A 16,916-nucleotide genomic window follows, 5' to 3' on the forward strand; every position below is an offset into this window, starting at 1 on the left:
AAAATTATTTTTGAAGCGCCGCGTAGCAGCACTGCATGTTGGGAAGACGCAATGACAGGGAGGGGTGTGCGATCAGTGTGATTGCTCCCCCCCACAGGCATAGACTGCGTAGTGGTGACAACTGACATTGTAGTTCAAAGGGAGGCACAGCTAATCCCAGTCACTCCCTCTCCCCACCCCCCCAAACTCACCAAGTGGTCACAATCAAAAGGGTAATGACCACTTATGCCACATGTGGCTAGTAGCACCTTACCGCCTTTTAAGCTGTGCTTAAAGTTACTAAAAGATTTAGTAAGACAAACAAACAGATAATAGTAATGGCTTTGGGTGGGACTTCCAAACTGAAAAGAGGCTGAACCAAATTCAAATCTCCCCTTAAATAGCCCCCTAAAAGGTATACGCCCCAAACTATACGCATAGGCTAACTCCTTTAAACCACTCAATAAAAATCCAACAAAGAATCTACCTAGCAACAGGTTCCTACCACTAACCAATTACAAAAAATTAGGCCACTTAATAGCTGCATGCCTATACAGCCCTGAGCTAATCTAATAAAAGTAATAGTAAATATAATAATAATACAATTGTTCTAAATGAGTACTGAAAGTGTATTACATATTTATAATAAATAAGAACATGCTATGCAGTGTAGCTAGATGTAGAATCCAGGACCCTTTGAGATTGTGGATGGTTTAAAAGATAAATGTTCATAGCTATTTATTTATTGATTGATTGATTGATTGATTTATTGATTGATTTAAAACATGATCTTTTGAATTCTACAGTATACTAAATATGTGATATACATTTGTACCTTTTTTACAGTCAGAACATGCTTGGATTCCAGTCCACATTCGGGACGCAATGCCCAATCAGATCCCCAAGGCTGCATTCATGTCGATGTTTATTTTAGAAGTGGATCAGTTCATTCTCACTCCATTGACCACAGCAGCAGTTGATGCAGAGGACAGTGAAACAAGCAAACCTCTGCTAATCTTCAACATTACAGACCCTCCACGTGAAGGATTCATTACAAACCTCAATGATCACACCAAGCCCATTACATCTTTCACTTGGAAAGATCTTAATGAGATGCTCATAGCATATCAGCCACCAAACAGTAGTCACATTGAAAGAAGAAATTTGGAGGTAAATAAACAGTGTATAATTTGTGGAGGTTCATTTGCTGCTGATCAAACTGTGTTTTTTATAAAATAAGTTTATATATATTTACGGTTACAATAGTGTAATTGGACAGTAACATGCACATACAGGCCCTGAGTCCCATGCAAGTCCACAGGCGGACGGATGCATGTAGTAATTGGGCAACTGCGCATGTGCTGCAACATGTATAAGCGCCATGATGGAGGCTCTGTGAGCTCTGTGTAATGGGGATTTCTGTGTATCAACTGGGTGGCGTAGCTTGTGAATGCATGCAAGTGTTCCATTTTGTAAGAGTGACGTGGGAATGTCATAGGCGTGGAAGTCAGTTCTGTGCTATAAAGCGCATACCATCAGGATGCCAACTTCTGACGGATCTGTTGCACCAAGTACAGGGTAAGGGTAAGTGCTGATACAAGTAATGATGGTTGAGGCTGCAGATGGAAAAACAGTGGGTAATTGACTATACGCCTGAAGCCATACATATACTGGCATTAGCATAAGGTAGTCAATCGGCTGCTGTAACCATTCATACTTGCAGGCCACATTGCGTGCAACTCAGTATCATTCCCACAGTATCTATCACCATCACCCTCTTTACATAGCTCTGTGCACACAGTCTCTATCACCATCACCCTCCTTACTTAGCTCTGTGCACACAGTCTCTGTCACCATCACCCTCCTTACTTAGCTCTGTGCACACAGGCCCTGATTCAGAGCCGGACGCTCTGACCAGAGCGCTCGCTCTGAATCAGGGCCCACCTCCATAAATATGGAGCGTCCTCCTGGACGCTCGTATAGCTGTGGGTCACCACCCACAGCCTATACAAGCGTGCAGGATGATGGTCGCGATGGTCTTGACCATCGCGACCATCGCCAGTGCGAGCAGAAGCCTGCGGTTGAGTTTCTCAACCGCAAGGCCAGGAGCGATTTTGGCTCTATCAGAGCCAAAATCACTCCCACTGACATCACTAGTGATGTCAGTGGGGCCGGCTTCTGACGCTAGGCGTTCCTTGGGAACGCCTCCGTCTGGCAGGCACGCCCACCAAAGGGGGCGTGCTGTCAATCAACATCGACAGCGCGTCCCCTTTGATCAGACACAACGAGCGAAGGAAAGTCCTTTGCTCGTCGCGTCTCGCGCATGCGCACAACGGAGCTCCCTCCGTCATGCGCATGCGCAGTGCACACCATCGACCCACTTGCGAGTGGACAGCCGCTCGCGAGTGGGTCTGAATCAGGCCCACAGTCTCTATCACCATCACCCTCCTTACTTAGCTCTGTGCATACAGTCTCTATCACCATCACCCTCCTTACTTAGCTCTGTGCACACAGTCTCTATCACCATCACCCTCCTTACTTAGCTCTGTGCACACAGTCTCTATCACCATCACCCTCCTTACTAAGCTCTGTGCATACAGTCTCTATCACCATCACCCTCCTTACTTAGCTCTGTGCACACAGTCTCTATCACCATCACCCTCCTTACTTAGCTCTGTGCATACAGTCTCTATCACCATCACCCTCCTTACTTAGCTCTGTGCATACAGTCTCTATCACCATCACCCTCCTTACTTAGCTCTGTGCATACAGTCTCTATCACCATCACCCTCCTTACTTAGCTCTGTGCACACAGTCTCTATCACCATCACCCTCCTTACTTAGCTCTGTGCACACAGTCTCTATCACCATCACCCTCCTTACTTAGCTCTGTGCATACAGCCTCTATCGCTGTCACCCTCCTTACTTAGCTCTGTGCATACAGCCTCTATCACCATCACCCACCTTACTTAGCTCTGTGCATACAGCCTCTATCACCATCACCCTCCTTACTTAGCTCTGTGCACACAGTCTCTATCACCATCACCCTCCTTACTTAGCTCTGTGCACACAGTCTCTGTCACCATCACCCTCCTTACTTAGCTCTGTGCACACAGGCCCTGATTCAGAGCCGGACGCTCTGACCAGAGCGCTCGCTCTGAATCAGGGCCCACCTCCATAAATATGGAGCGTCCTCCTGGACGCTCGTATAGCTGTGGGTCACCACCCACAGCCTATACAAGCGTGCAGGATGATGGTCGCGATGGTCTTGACCATCGCGACCATCGCCAGTGCGAGCAGAAGCCTGCGGTTGAGTTTCTCAACCGCAAGGCCAGGAGCGATTTTGGCTCTATCAGAGCCAAAATCACTCCCACTGACATCACTAGTGATGTCAGTGGGGCCGGCTTCTGACGGTAGGCGTTCCTTGGGAACGCCTCCGTCTGGCAGGCACGCCCACCAAAGGGGGCGTGCTGTCAATCAACATCGATAGCACGTCCCCTTTGATCAGACACAACGAGCGAAGGAAAGTCCTTTGCTCGTCGCGTCTCGCGCATGCGCACAACGGAGCTCCCTCCGTCATGCGCATGCGCAGTGGACACCATCGACCCACTTGCGAGTGGACAGCCGCTCGCGAGTGGGTCTGAATCAGGCCCACAGTCTCTATCACCATCACCCTCCTTACTTAGCTCTGTGCATACAGTCTCTATCACCATCACCCTCCTTACTTAGCTCTGTGCACACAGTCTCTATCACCATCACCCTCCTTACTTAGCTCTGTGCACACAGTCTCTATCACCATCACCCTCCTTACTAAGCTCTGTGCATACAGTCTCTATCACCATCACCCTCCTTACTTAGCTCTGTGCACACAGTCTCTATCACCATCACCCTCCTTACTTAGCTCTGTGCATACAGTCTCTATCACCATCACCCTCCTTACTTAGCTCTGTGCATACAGTCTCTATCACCATCACCCTCCTTACTTAGCTCTGTGCATACAGTCTCTATCACCATCACCCTCCTTACTTAGCTCTGTGCACACAGTCTCTATCACCATCACCCTCCTTACTTAGCTCTGTGCACACAGTCTCTATCACCATCACCCTCCTTACTTAGCTCTGTGCATACAGCCTCTATCGCTGTCACCCTCCTTACTTAGCTCTGTGCATACAGCCTCTATCACCATCACCCACCTTACTTAGCTCTGTGCATACAACCTCTATCACCATCACCCACCTTACTTAGCTCTGTGCATACAGCCTCTATCACCATCACCCTCCTTACTTAGCTCTGTGCACACAGTCTCTATCACCATCACCCTCCTTACTTAGCTCTGTGCATACAGCCTCTATCACCATCACCCACCTTACTTAGCTCTGTGGATACAGTCTCTATCACCATCACCCTCCTTACTTAGCTCTGTGCACACAGTCTCTATCACCATCACCCTCCTTACTTAGCTCTGTGCATACAGTCTCTATCACCATCACCCTCCTTACTTAGCTCTGTGCACACAGTCTCTGTCACCATCACCCTCCTTACTTAGCTCTGTGCACACAGTCTCTATCACCATCACCCTCCTTACTTAGCTCTGTGCATACAGTCTCTATCACCATCACCCTCCTTACTTAGCTCTGTGCACACAGTCTCTATCACCATCACCCACCTTACTTAGCTCTGTGCATACAGTCTCTATCACCATCACCCTCCTTACTTAGCTCTGTGCACACAGTCTCTGTCACCATCACCCTCCTTACTTAGCTCTGTGCACACAGTCTCTATCACCATCACCCTCCTTACTTAGCTCTGTGCATACAGTCTCTATCACCATCACCCTCCTTACTTAGCTCTGTGCACACAGTCTCTATCACCATCACCCACCTTACTTAGCTCTGTGCATACAGTCTCTATCACCATCACCCTCCTTACTTAGCTCTGTGCATACAGCCTCTATCGCCATCACCCTCCTTACTTAGCTCTGTGCACACAGTCTCTATCACCATCACCCTCCTTACTTAGCTCTGTGCATACAGCCTCTATCACCATCACCCACCTTACTTAGCTCTGTGCATACAGTCTCTATCACCATCACCCTCCTTACTTAGCTCTGTGCACATAGCCTCTATCACCATCACCCTCCTTACTTAGCTCTGTGCATACAGTCTCTATCACCATCACCCTCCTTACTTAGCTCTGTGCACACAGTCTCTATCACCATCACTCTCCTTACTTAGCTCTGTGCACACAGTCTCTATCACCATCACCCTCCTTACTTAGCTCTGTGCATACAGCCTCTATCGCTGTCACCCTCCTTACTTAGCTCTGTGCATACAGCCTCTATCACCATCACCCACCTTACTTAGCTCTGTGCATACAGCCTCTATCACCATCACCCACCTTACTTAGCTCTGTGCATACAGCCTCTATCACCATCACCCTCCTTACTTAGCTCTGTGCACACAGTCTCTATCACCATCACCCTCCTTACTTAGCTCTGTGCACACAGTCTCTATCACCATCACCCTCCTTACTTAGCTCTGTGCATACAGCCTCTATCGCTGTCACCCTCCTTACTTAGCTCTGTGCATACAGCCTCTATCACCATCACCCACCTTACTTAGCTCTGTGCTTACAGCCTCTATCACCATCACCCACCTAACTTAGCTCTGTGCATACAGTCTCTATCACCATCACCCTCCTTACTTAGCTCTGTGCACACAGTCTCTATCACTATCACCCTCCTTACTTAGCTCTGTGCACACAGTCTCTATCACCATCACCCTCCTTACTTAGCTCTGTGCATGCGCGAGACCCGAATAACGATGGCCAAGCCGTTATTATGGGTCTTGCACCAAAGGGGGTGTGCTGTCGATGGTGATTGACAGCACGCCCCCTTTGGTGGGCGTGCCGGGGGCGTGGTTGCCCAGACAGAGGCGTTCCCATGGGAACGCCTACCGTCTGGGGCCGGCCCCACTGACATCACTAGTGATGTCAGTGGGAGTGCTTTTGGCTCTGATAGAGCCAAAAGTACTCCAGGGCTTGTGGCAGCGAGACCCTACTGCAAGGGTCTCATCGCAAGCCCGATGGTCGCGAAGGTCTTGACCATCGCGACCATCATTTTGGCCGCTCGCTATAGTTGTGGGTGCACCCACAGCTATGCAAGCGGCCAGGAGGCCGCTCAAAAAAGTAAGAGGGCTGGCCCTGATTCAGAGCGAGCGCTCTGTCAGAGGGTCCGGCTCTGAATCAGTGCCACAGTCTCTATCACTGTCACTATCTTTACTTAGCTCTGTTAGGCAATATTTGCTCTGCAGAAACAGATTGCCCAAGTCTGATCTAGCAGCAGAACTAGTGTTGTATAGTAGAATTCCTATTTATTCCTAACTAGCTGAAGTACCCGGAGTTGCCCAGTTTAAATTTTAAAAGTTATTAAGTTAGGCATCCCAGACCAATTGCCACCCATCTGTGCAGTTTTATCCAAATCCATCCAGTGGGAGGCCCAGAACAGGCTCCCCAGGTCAAAGTTCTGCCCAGCCTACACCAATGGGATGTCCAACAGGGACCTAGGCCCTGATTCAGACTTGGGAATAGAGTGAGATATCTCTCTCAACTGATTATCTGGGTGAAACCATGCTGCACTGCAGGTGGGGCAGATTTAAAATGTGCAGAGATTTAGATTTGGAAGGAGTGTTTCCAAACTGACATCTAAATTGTAGAGTAATAATAAAGCTGTGCAGTATTTGTGGGCTACATGCAAAAGCAACCAGTATTTACCCCACATGTAAAAAAAATTATGTATTTACACCCCTTGCATTGCAATATGGTTTGTTCAGGTTCACAGTTGAAAGAGATATCTCACTCTATTCCCAAGTCTGAATCAGGCCCCTAGTGTGCAAGTTATTAAGTTAGGCATCCCAGACCAATTGCCAGGCATCCCAGACCAATTGCAACCCCTCTGTGAAGTTTTCACCCAATCCATCCAGTGGAAGGTCCAGAACAGGCTCCTCAGGTCAAAGTTCTGCTCAACATACACCAACGGGAGGACTGACCGGAACCTCAACACCCTAGTATGTCTTCTGGGATCCAATGTTACCTCTCTGAAGTTTTCATCCAAATCCAAACAGCGGAAGGCTCCGAATAGTCTCCACGGGTCAAAGTTCTGCACAGCGAACACCAACGGGAGGTCCAACCCCCGTAAAGCCTGGTCAAGATCCAACTGGACCACTTCACATTGGCTTCATCTCAACCGGTACAGGGGTGTCCGAATGCATAACTGGACAAGCAAACAAACAGACCAATGGATTTTATATATAAGATACAGGAATCATGATAATTGTAAGTCTCTCTGTACCTAGAGGCATTAGTGGAATGGAATAATGTGTAAGGGGCATTATTGTGTGGTATAACGTGTAAGGAGCATTACTGTGTGGCATAATGTGTAAAGGGATTATATTGTGTTGCATAATGTGTAAGGTGCATTACTGTGTGGCATAATGTGTAAGGGGCATTACTGTGTGACATAATGTGTACGGGGCATTACTGTGTGGCACAATGTGTAAGAGGCATTACTGTGTGGCATAATGTGTAAGGGACATTACTGTGTGGCATAATGTGTATAGGGCACTTCTGTGTGGCATAATTTGATTTGGGGGTACTATTCCCCACGCCCTGTCCCTATTTAAAGTATTTGGAGTGGGGGCACTAATGCTCTTTCAGGCAGAGGGCACCAAAATGTCTAGTTACGGCTCTGGTATCCACTACCCACCCCGCTCCCTTACTTACCATGTTCCCAACAGCAGGACCTCCTCTTCTAGGTCTGTCCATCTCCACTGTGCGCATTGAGGAGATGGTAAATCCAACATAATATTCCATTTCAGTCTCCCAAGGAGACTTTTGTCAAAGACTGATGATTGCCCTTGATAAAAATCACCATGGTAGACTGAAACATCAGAATAAATAGTTTATTCAATACTAGATGGTATATTTATATATATTTAATTATTCGTTTAATTATTTATTTATTTAATTGCAAACCTGAGAAATTCTTGTCTATAGGTGGAGTTTGAAGTTCATGATTTCTTTTTTGAAAGGAGTTCCCCCATTGCAGTTTATATATCTATTAGAACTACTGACACAAATGCCCCCCGAGTATCTTGGAATATGGGTGAGTTTTTAGATTTAATTTAATTCATTTTGCAGTAATTACTGGTTTTATGTTAGTGACATCTCATCAGTGCTATAGCCATATACAATTTTATATACTATTAGAAATAGTAAGCCAAAGTTCTGGCAAATGTGTTGCAGAATGCAGTGGAGGTCATTTCTTGGCCCTAGTTCAGCATGTTCACATGTTGAAGTAATACTAACCTTGATGTGTTATTTCAATGTGATCAGTACAGTGTTGGACTGGCCCACAGGAGTACAGGGGAAATCCCCGGTGGGCCCCACTGCCTGAGGGCCCACCCCCCTACTCTAGGTGTCAGGTTCCAGACCTCAAATCATACACTGTTACTCAATTATTTGGTCAGTTACCTGGTGGAGTAATACCACTGATCAACATGGGTGCTTGTCTCCTTTCTATAGAAACTACAACCAGATTTGCCTATTGGTTAGTCAAGCATCTCTGGGGTCTGACCACACCCCTTAAGCATGAGCCCCTACACTACATTCCCCCGGTGGGCCCTTTATGCCCCAGTCCGACACTGGATCAGTACATGTATGGGCTGATTCTGAGTAGGACTCAAAGTGACTGTATTTGTGTGATGATGTAGAAGCCTGTCTTACTACCATATGCTAATGCAACTTTCCATAGATAATAATATGTCGATCGGTGCGGTTGCATGCAGGAAGCCACTCCATTGCCTCAACCGGCATCATTAGTAAATTAGTAAATTAAACACTTGCACCAGCCCCCTGCGAAGTGCAAGTGATCTGTCTAAAACAGGCTTCCCTTCTCCGTACACACCAGTCAGAATAGCACGGACCTCTAGCTGCACACACACGACACTCACAAAAGGACAGTTACGTGGAGTCGCATTGTTACTGCCCAGTACATGCTTTGAAACACTCTTACATAGGCAGATCCAACAAAGGGGCCCATTTATCAAAGTGCATTTGAGGTAAATTCCCTGAAAACACCTATTTTCGGGGGTTTACCTCAAATACTTAGTATCCCCCGGATGTATGAAAGAGGGACCGCAGCAGGTATCGGAGATACCTGCTGCGATCCCTCCATTGCCGCCGGCAGTCGCCTCATGGGGGATGCGATGCTACCAAATGTATCAATATCAGGAATGCGAAGCATTCCCAATATTGGCCCCAGCAGCTAACGCTATCTTAAGATAGCGTTAGCCGCTGTGTCCTTTGGGCACTTACCCGCATTTCAGCCAGCGGAGGGATCTTCCAGATCCCTCCGCTGGCAATGAGCGCCGCTCATGTGCAGTCCACGGGACTGCGCATGCGCAGCAGCCCGGAATGCGCTCCGGCCACATCGCAGGGACGGGCTCTTTTCGGAGCCCGTCTCCCTGCATGTGCCGGGTCATACATTCGGCCGGTATGATCGCATTTTGCAATGCGATCATGGGCGGTACTGCATGCCCTGATCGCATTGCAAAATGCGATCCTTAATAAATGGGCCCCATAAATCTGTCCAACTTAGAATCATACAGAGGTGCACAGAAATATGTACATTTGCTTCTTCGCATGCGCCATATGCTAAAGCTCGCCATTAGCTCCCGCAGAAAGAGATACATTCCGCCCCATAGTGCACAAAAATATATTGTCATTTTATATACTGTAGATTGCAACGTTCTTTTGCATTTATTTAATTGGATCCCATGTCCATGTGGTAATGCAGCACTTCCTGACATTTCTGCACTTTAGATGGATGTATCCTAGAATAGACTATAACATAGTGGTTTCTTGTGTGAGCTTAGACACATTATTTATAAAAGGATTGGGAAGCATTTAGCAAAACAGTATTTTACAGTTTTTGTTTACATTTGCGATAGGAACTTTAAAATGGAAAACAGAGATGTGTGATATTCTGTCATAGGTTATATATATGATCACACATCAGCCCACTCTGCTTTTCTTCCATTGGTTTACTTCAATACGTGGGTTGCTGGAACATTGTAAACATTGGAAACAAAATAGCATGAGGTGTTTTTCATCATAGAACAGGTATAAAATGAGACTTGTGACACAAATGGACAAGGGCAGAAACAATCACAAAAAAGTGCTTTTAGTTTTTAGCAAGACAAGTTGAGACAATTAACATGAAATAATTCTCTGCCACCCATTGAGTAGTAGTGCCCTGAGCCGTACTAGTCACTTTTCTTCAGCTCCCCTCCAGGAGGAAAGGTACAAGTGATAGATGCAGGAGGCATGGTCTTGTGAGTCACATCATTACAGCCCCATCTCCTACTGTGTACTGATGCTAATTGCTGCAATGTCCTGCATGGGGCTGGGGACGGCAATTCACCACAAATCATGTCACCGAGCTCCCAGGCTACTCACTTCTTTGGGGACGGGGTGGGATCTCGGAGGCTGTTCTGCCCTCCTGGGAGTCTGGGATAACATCACAAAAGTGGGGATTTTCTCTGACTTTCTAAGAGTGCTCAAGTATGAGCTAAGCCTGTCTTTCCCTGGGTCCAAAGGGTAATTATGGTTCTGGACCAGATTCCTATATGAAGTAATATCTCAGAGAGCATGTAATGTAGAATTAATCTGCAAATGAATCTGCTTTGTATAGGTCTTGATCTGTTGGAGGGTCAGTCTCGAGCAATCACATGGGAACAGTTTCAAGTGGTAGATAATGATAATATAAATGCAGTACACCTGGTAATTGTGGATGGGTTGCAGCATGGACGTATTACTTTAAGAGGTAAAGCTTCATATTTTCTCATGTGCAATCAATATTTGTCATACAAATCATTTTAATATGCAAAGAATCCCTTTAGTGTGAAAAATTGTAGTCAGTAATTGTTTCCATAGACTGTAATATTAAAATGTAATCAGAATTTCCTTACAACAGTAACAGTGGTATAGAATTTAATGGATTCTAGTGCAGGCACTCCAGGGACCAGTGCTGTGCTCTTCTGAGAAGGTACGGGGGCCAACACATGTGAAACCCCATTACCGCATGATCTGGTGTATTTGTTACACACAACTTCACAGTTAATATGACAAACTACAATTACAGAGTGCATTTGTCAAGACATTTCTGATATAAATTGTAAATCTCTTGAGACATGAATTGCACTTACTGTACTTTTGTATAACATTAAAGGAACTATACACTCTTTCTAAGGAATATTTTGCGTCTTAGTTTAAAAGTCCAAGGGGTAGATGTACTAAGCCTTGGAGATAGATAAAGTGTACAGAGATAAAGTACCAACCAATCAGCTCCTAACTTCCAAACACAGTCTGTAAAGTGACAGTTAGGAGCTGATTGGTTGGTACTTTGGGGTTTATGTATCAAGCAGCGGAGAAGTGGACTAGTGGAGACGTTGCTCATAGCAACCAATCGGCTCCTACTTATTATTTTATAGACTGTACTTGATAAATGCTACATCAGAGCTGGTTGGTTGCTATGGGTAACTTCTCTACTGGTTCATTTTGCCATGCTTTTCACTGATTGAAACATAAAATCCATTAAGAAAAATGATTCATGAGACCCTATCACATTTCAACATTGGGGATGTGGTCCTGGGTATGCGGTCAGGAAATCGGCGATCGAAATGCCGACCGCCGGCTTCCTGACTGTCAAATCCCGGCATGGGACTAATGATAGGCATCGAAATCCCAATGCCTATCATAATCCACCCGCCGAAATCCCGACGCCCGGCATGCCGAACGAAGGTATGCCGGGCATCGGGAGCAGACAGCAGCGGAGGGGGGGAGGGTTAGGTTTAGGGGCTCCCGGGGGGACTTAGGGTTAGGCACCCCCCCGGGAGGGTTAAGCTAGGGGAAGGGGGGCTAGGGTTAGGCACCCCCCCAGGAGAGATAGGTTCAGGGTGCAGGGAGGGGGGGTTAGGTTTAGGCACCCCTGGGGGGTGGTTATGGTTAGGCACTAGGGGAGGAGGCTAGGGTTAGGCTCCCCTAAGGGAGGGTTAGGAGGGGAGAAAGGTTAGGTATAGTATAGTTATTTACCTTGTCGGGATCTCCACTCTTCTGTCTTTCGGCGTCGGTATTACATCCGCCGGGCTCACGTCCGGCGGTATGTTATACCGATTCCGGTCATAATGTTGACATCCAACAGTGATGGGTTCTGTAGTGTCACTGAGAAAGATTTTCTAACATGCAGTAATCACCTTAGAAGGCAAGGTCACTGCTAATTGTTACCTAATGTTACAGAGTGATCTTCTTCATCCAATGTTGTATATTTATTTCCTGATGTGAGGGGTGTCTTCCAGAATAAGAGTGCAACAAAGTAGTTTAAAGAGCATGACACTGCTATTATCTTTATATAATGATGTTCTGAGTCATCAGATCAGATCCCAATTAAATATTTATGGGATTTTCCCGGAACAACACCTAGACATCACTTACCACCACAGACCAGGCGTCTGACTTTCTTATGAGAGAATGGCACTGAATCCTTCCCTCACACATCAATACATTATACCACAGTGCATATAAGCTATACTGGATGCATGCAATGGATAACTAACTCCCTGTTATGTGACTTTATAGTAGGTGTTTCCATTTTGTTGTCTGCTACTTGTATCTGCCTCAGAGAGACAAGCCCAAGGAACTAAGTGAACTTTGAACAAAATATACATCTAACAACACCAAATCTAAAGAGCACACCTGCTACTGTTCTGTCAATGCCAAGCAGGCTCTCCATCCAGTCCGGCAGAGTATTTTCTCTTCTATATTGTTTAATATTGGATTCTTCTAAATCTCACATTATCTGTCTTTTGAGTGGAAGGAAAGGACTGCAATATGTTTAAGCCTCTTGATCACTGGAGAGGTTAGAAGTCACCTTATTTAATTCTGCTAAACCCCTAAATAGCAGACTTGTAAATCCACCTAGATGTCAGATTTGAGTTGATAGCCTGTAATCCTCTGGCTATTAAATATTCCAAATAAATTGAATTTCCACAGGCCCGGAACAAATCGTTGAACTGAAAAATTGAGAGATTAGGGAAAATCTTGTAGTTTATGTGGCTCAGCTTTTACACAAATAAGTTATACAAATTGGTATGGAACTTTGACAAATGGCAATGGACATTAACAAATCTGGAATCAGTGATGTGTGATCATACATTAGTGTCGAGTCTGTATATGTGTAACCCATTAGTAGTATGTAGAATGGACTCTTTTCTATCATTTTCTACATACTTGTTAAACACACCACAAAACCTAAAACCATATACATATATTACACTACTGTAAAAAAATCAGTGTTTACTTGGGCTCAAATATTATATTTACATGCACAGATATACTAATTCCAAAAAGGAAATAAAACCATGTTTAAAATATTAGGCATAAAGGGGTGGATTTACTAAGCCTTGGAGGGAGATAAAGTACCAACCAATCAGCTACTAACTGTCACTTTACAGGCTGTGTTTGAAAAATTACAGTTAGGAGCTGATTGGTTGGTAATTTATGTGTGTATACTTTATCTCTCTCTCCAAGGCTTAGTACATAAACCCCAAAATAAAACCACAGGTTACGCACAGTTGTTAACTGTGTCATTGCCACAAAAATAAAAGGGAAGTCCCCTTCACCTGCCCCAAAGGGGTCAAAATATGTTCTGCTTCCTTCAGCCACAAGCAAATTATATATTGTTTTGTCATCCACTGTTGTATTCTGTAGCACATGCTGGCATTATATACTGGGACTCTGTTAAGTCTGTGCATGGTAAATTTGTAATTTATCTTTCTTCATGCCTATTCGCATAAAAGTAAACCCAAACTAGTATGTCAACATCATATCTGTAATTTTATTATTATGTAATTAATACAAAAAAGTGTCAAGTCTTGCTAACACAAACTCTTGTGTTCTGTACTCAGGAGGGAAAGGATTCATGTTCACCATAAAGGACATTCAGTCTGGAGTTGTCTGCTATCATCATGATGACAGTGACACAACCAAAGATTTTGTCGTTTTCAGAATATTTGATGGGCGACACAGCATTCGACATAAGTTCCCAATTAACATCCTTCCTAAAGATGACAGTCCTCCTTTTCTCATCGCAAATACTGTCATTGAGCTCTTGGAAGGCCAAATAGTTCTTATTCAAGGCTCAATGCTGTGTGCCTCTGACATGGACTCAAGTGATGATTACATTCACTTCAATATTACAAAGCAGTCAGAGGCTGGAAACATTATGAAGAAACCAGGACAAAATGCATTAGGTATTACTGGGGGTCATTGCTTGTTTTTTACATCATAGTTAACACATATCATACTGAGGGGTCAATTCAATTATATGCGGGGGGTGCGAGTTGCCATTGCAATGCCGCTAAAACATCGGCATTGGACCGGCACCTCGCACCCATCACAGCCTGCTCTGAGCCCGAATTCGCTTAATTTTTTGCTCGGAACCCTATGGGGCTGCGAGCACTCTTAAGCGAATCCTGGCTGCTGTCAAGTGCGGGCGCTGTCGCGATAACTCGCGCCCACAAGTACATCGCTAGTAATTGGATTGAGCCCTTAGATTTATCACAATTGATAATATATTTTATTGTTTTCAGAAGTTAAAAGCAAACATTCCAAACCTAAAGAACCTCTCTGGCTCCCGTGTTTGCAAATAACAGATTGCTGTGAGCAAGTTGCAGTTCTTGAGACAAGTACAAATTGTTTGTAAATATGTATGACTGTTGATACGCAATTTGTAAAATATGTATGACTGTTGATAGGCATCATTTTTAAGTGAATCTATGATGTGGATGCATATGTGAATGTTCTACCAAAAATGTCACATTTAAAAGAAAAGATAAAACATTCCAGTGCATGAATATTTTTCATTTTGCCAACAAGTTAGTCTTTATTATATAATCATTGGGCAAACTTTACAAATATTACAAATAAACATGTTTTGTTTTAATACACTATTTCTTTATTCCCATCATAAGCTTATCCTGTGACCACCTTTCTGCAAAGAGATTTATTCAGTGGCATTATTTACTATAAGCATCATGGAGGAGAAATGTTTGAAGATTCATTTGAGATTATTCTCGCTGACAGTCACATTCCCCCTAACCTCTCTGGCCCTCAGGTATGTATAGTTGAAAACAACTCTGTCAATTGTCCTGCTCATTGGCTTATATCATGAAAGCTTGGCGAGAGATAAAGTGGATGGAGATAAAGTACCAACCAATCATCTCCTAACTGTAACTTTACAGGCTGTGTTTGGAAACTGACAGTTAGGAGCTTATTGGCTAGTACTTTGGGGCCTATTTACTAAGTCTTGGATGGAGATAAAGTAAATGAAGATAAAGTACCAACCAATCAGCTCCTAACTGCCATGTCACAGGCTGTGTTTGAAAAATGACAGTTAGGAACTGATTGGTTGGTACTTTATCTCCATCCAAGGCTTAGTAACTAGACTCCCATATCTCTCACCACAAATGTATCTCTCTCCAAGCTTTCATGAATGGCCCCCACAGTACATAATACTTTTACCCAGGGAATAATCTTGGCACCTGATGCTGCCGATTCTTTGGCCCCGGTGGGTGCAGCTTGGGGCGTGGGAGATATAAAGCTATTATGCATAAATGACGACCTTTAGCAAAGTGCTGTTTGCATCTGTAGCTGGTACTGCAGTGTATCTTCACACGTGACTGTTCCACTTTAAGTTTAATACCTTCTTAGAACTACATTACACGTAATGTACATAACGTGCAGATAATTTTCATCTAAAGCAGATTTATGTGTCTATTTATCAATACACAATGATAACAATAATTTCTATAAAAGCTTATCATAGCCATGGAAAATCAGTTATGGCCACAATTTATTATTAAGTGTCACTGGAGCAGCAAAGTGATCAGTGGCGGATCTATATTTTTGTGGCCCTGAAGCCTGAAATGTTATGGGGGCCCCTTTGCAACCAGCAACAATATGACAACATCCAGCAAGGTCCAGTGGGTTTGCTGCCCTTGCAAGGACCTTGAGGTCCAAATGACGGAATGTAGAAATCCCCCAGAGAGTGAGAGACTGTAGACAGACAGACATAGATAGATAGATAGATAGATAAATAGATAGATAGATAGATAGATAGATATAGAAACCCCCCAAAGAGTGACACTGTACATAAATAGATGTAGAAACCCCCCACAGAGTGAGACTCTGTAGATAGTTAGATAGATAGATAGATAGATAGATAGATAGATAGATAGATAGATAGATAGATAGATACAGTGCATCCAGAAAGTATTCACAACGCTTCACTTTTTCCACATTTTGTTATGTTACAGCCTTATTCCTAAATGGAATAAATAAATTTTTGTCCTCAAAATTCTACACATAATACCCCATAATGACAATGTATAAAAAGTTTTCATGCGATTTTTGCAAATTTAATAAAAAACAAACAAACTAAGAAATCACATGTACATAAGTATTCACAACCTTTGCTCAATACTTTGATGATGCACCTTTGGCAGCAATTACAGCCCTAAGTCTTTTTGAATATGATGCCACAAGCTTGGCACACCTATCTTTGAGCAGTTTCACCCATTCCTCTTTGCAGCATCTCTGAAGCTCCATCAGGTTGGATGGGAAGCGTCGGTGCACAGCCATTTTCAGATTTCTCCAGAGATGTTCAATTGGATTCAAGTCTGGGCTCTGGCTGGGCCACTGAAGGACATTCACAGAGTTGTCCTGAAGCCACTCCTTTGATATCTTGGCTGTGTGCTTAGGGTCGTTGTCCTGCTGAAAGATGAACCATCGTCCAGTCTGTGGTCAAGAGCACTCTGGAGCAG

At 44.4% G+C, this 16,916-nt stretch overlaps 1 protein-coding gene across 3 annotated transcripts in view; it reads left to right on the plus strand.

The window, feature by feature from the left end:
• FREM1 (FRAS1 related extracellular matrix 1) overlaps positions 1-16,916 on the plus strand; it is a 173,277-nt gene that overhangs the window by 21,266 nt on the left and 135,095 nt on the right. For all 3 annotated transcript variants that reach the window (XM_088472659.1, XM_088472658.1, XM_088472660.1), the window contains exons 5-9: positions 826-1,149; positions 8,032-8,140; positions 10,730-10,861; positions 14,001-14,345; positions 15,066-15,208. In XM_088472659.1, coding sequence (XP_088328785.1) covers positions 826-1,149; positions 8,032-8,140; positions 10,730-10,861; positions 14,001-14,345; positions 15,066-15,208 — 1,053 coding nt within the window. The remainder of the gene's footprint in view (positions 1-825; positions 1,150-8,031; positions 8,141-10,729; positions 10,862-14,000; positions 14,346-15,065; positions 15,209-16,916) is intronic.

The sequence above is a fragment of the Taudactylus pleione genome, unplaced genomic scaffold, assembly GCF_031769625.1.
Source record: "Taudactylus pleione unplaced genomic scaffold, aTauple2 ptg000127l, whole genome shotgun sequence".
Lineage (NCBI taxonomy): Eukaryota > Metazoa > Chordata > Amphibia > Anura > Myobatrachidae > Taudactylus > Taudactylus pleione.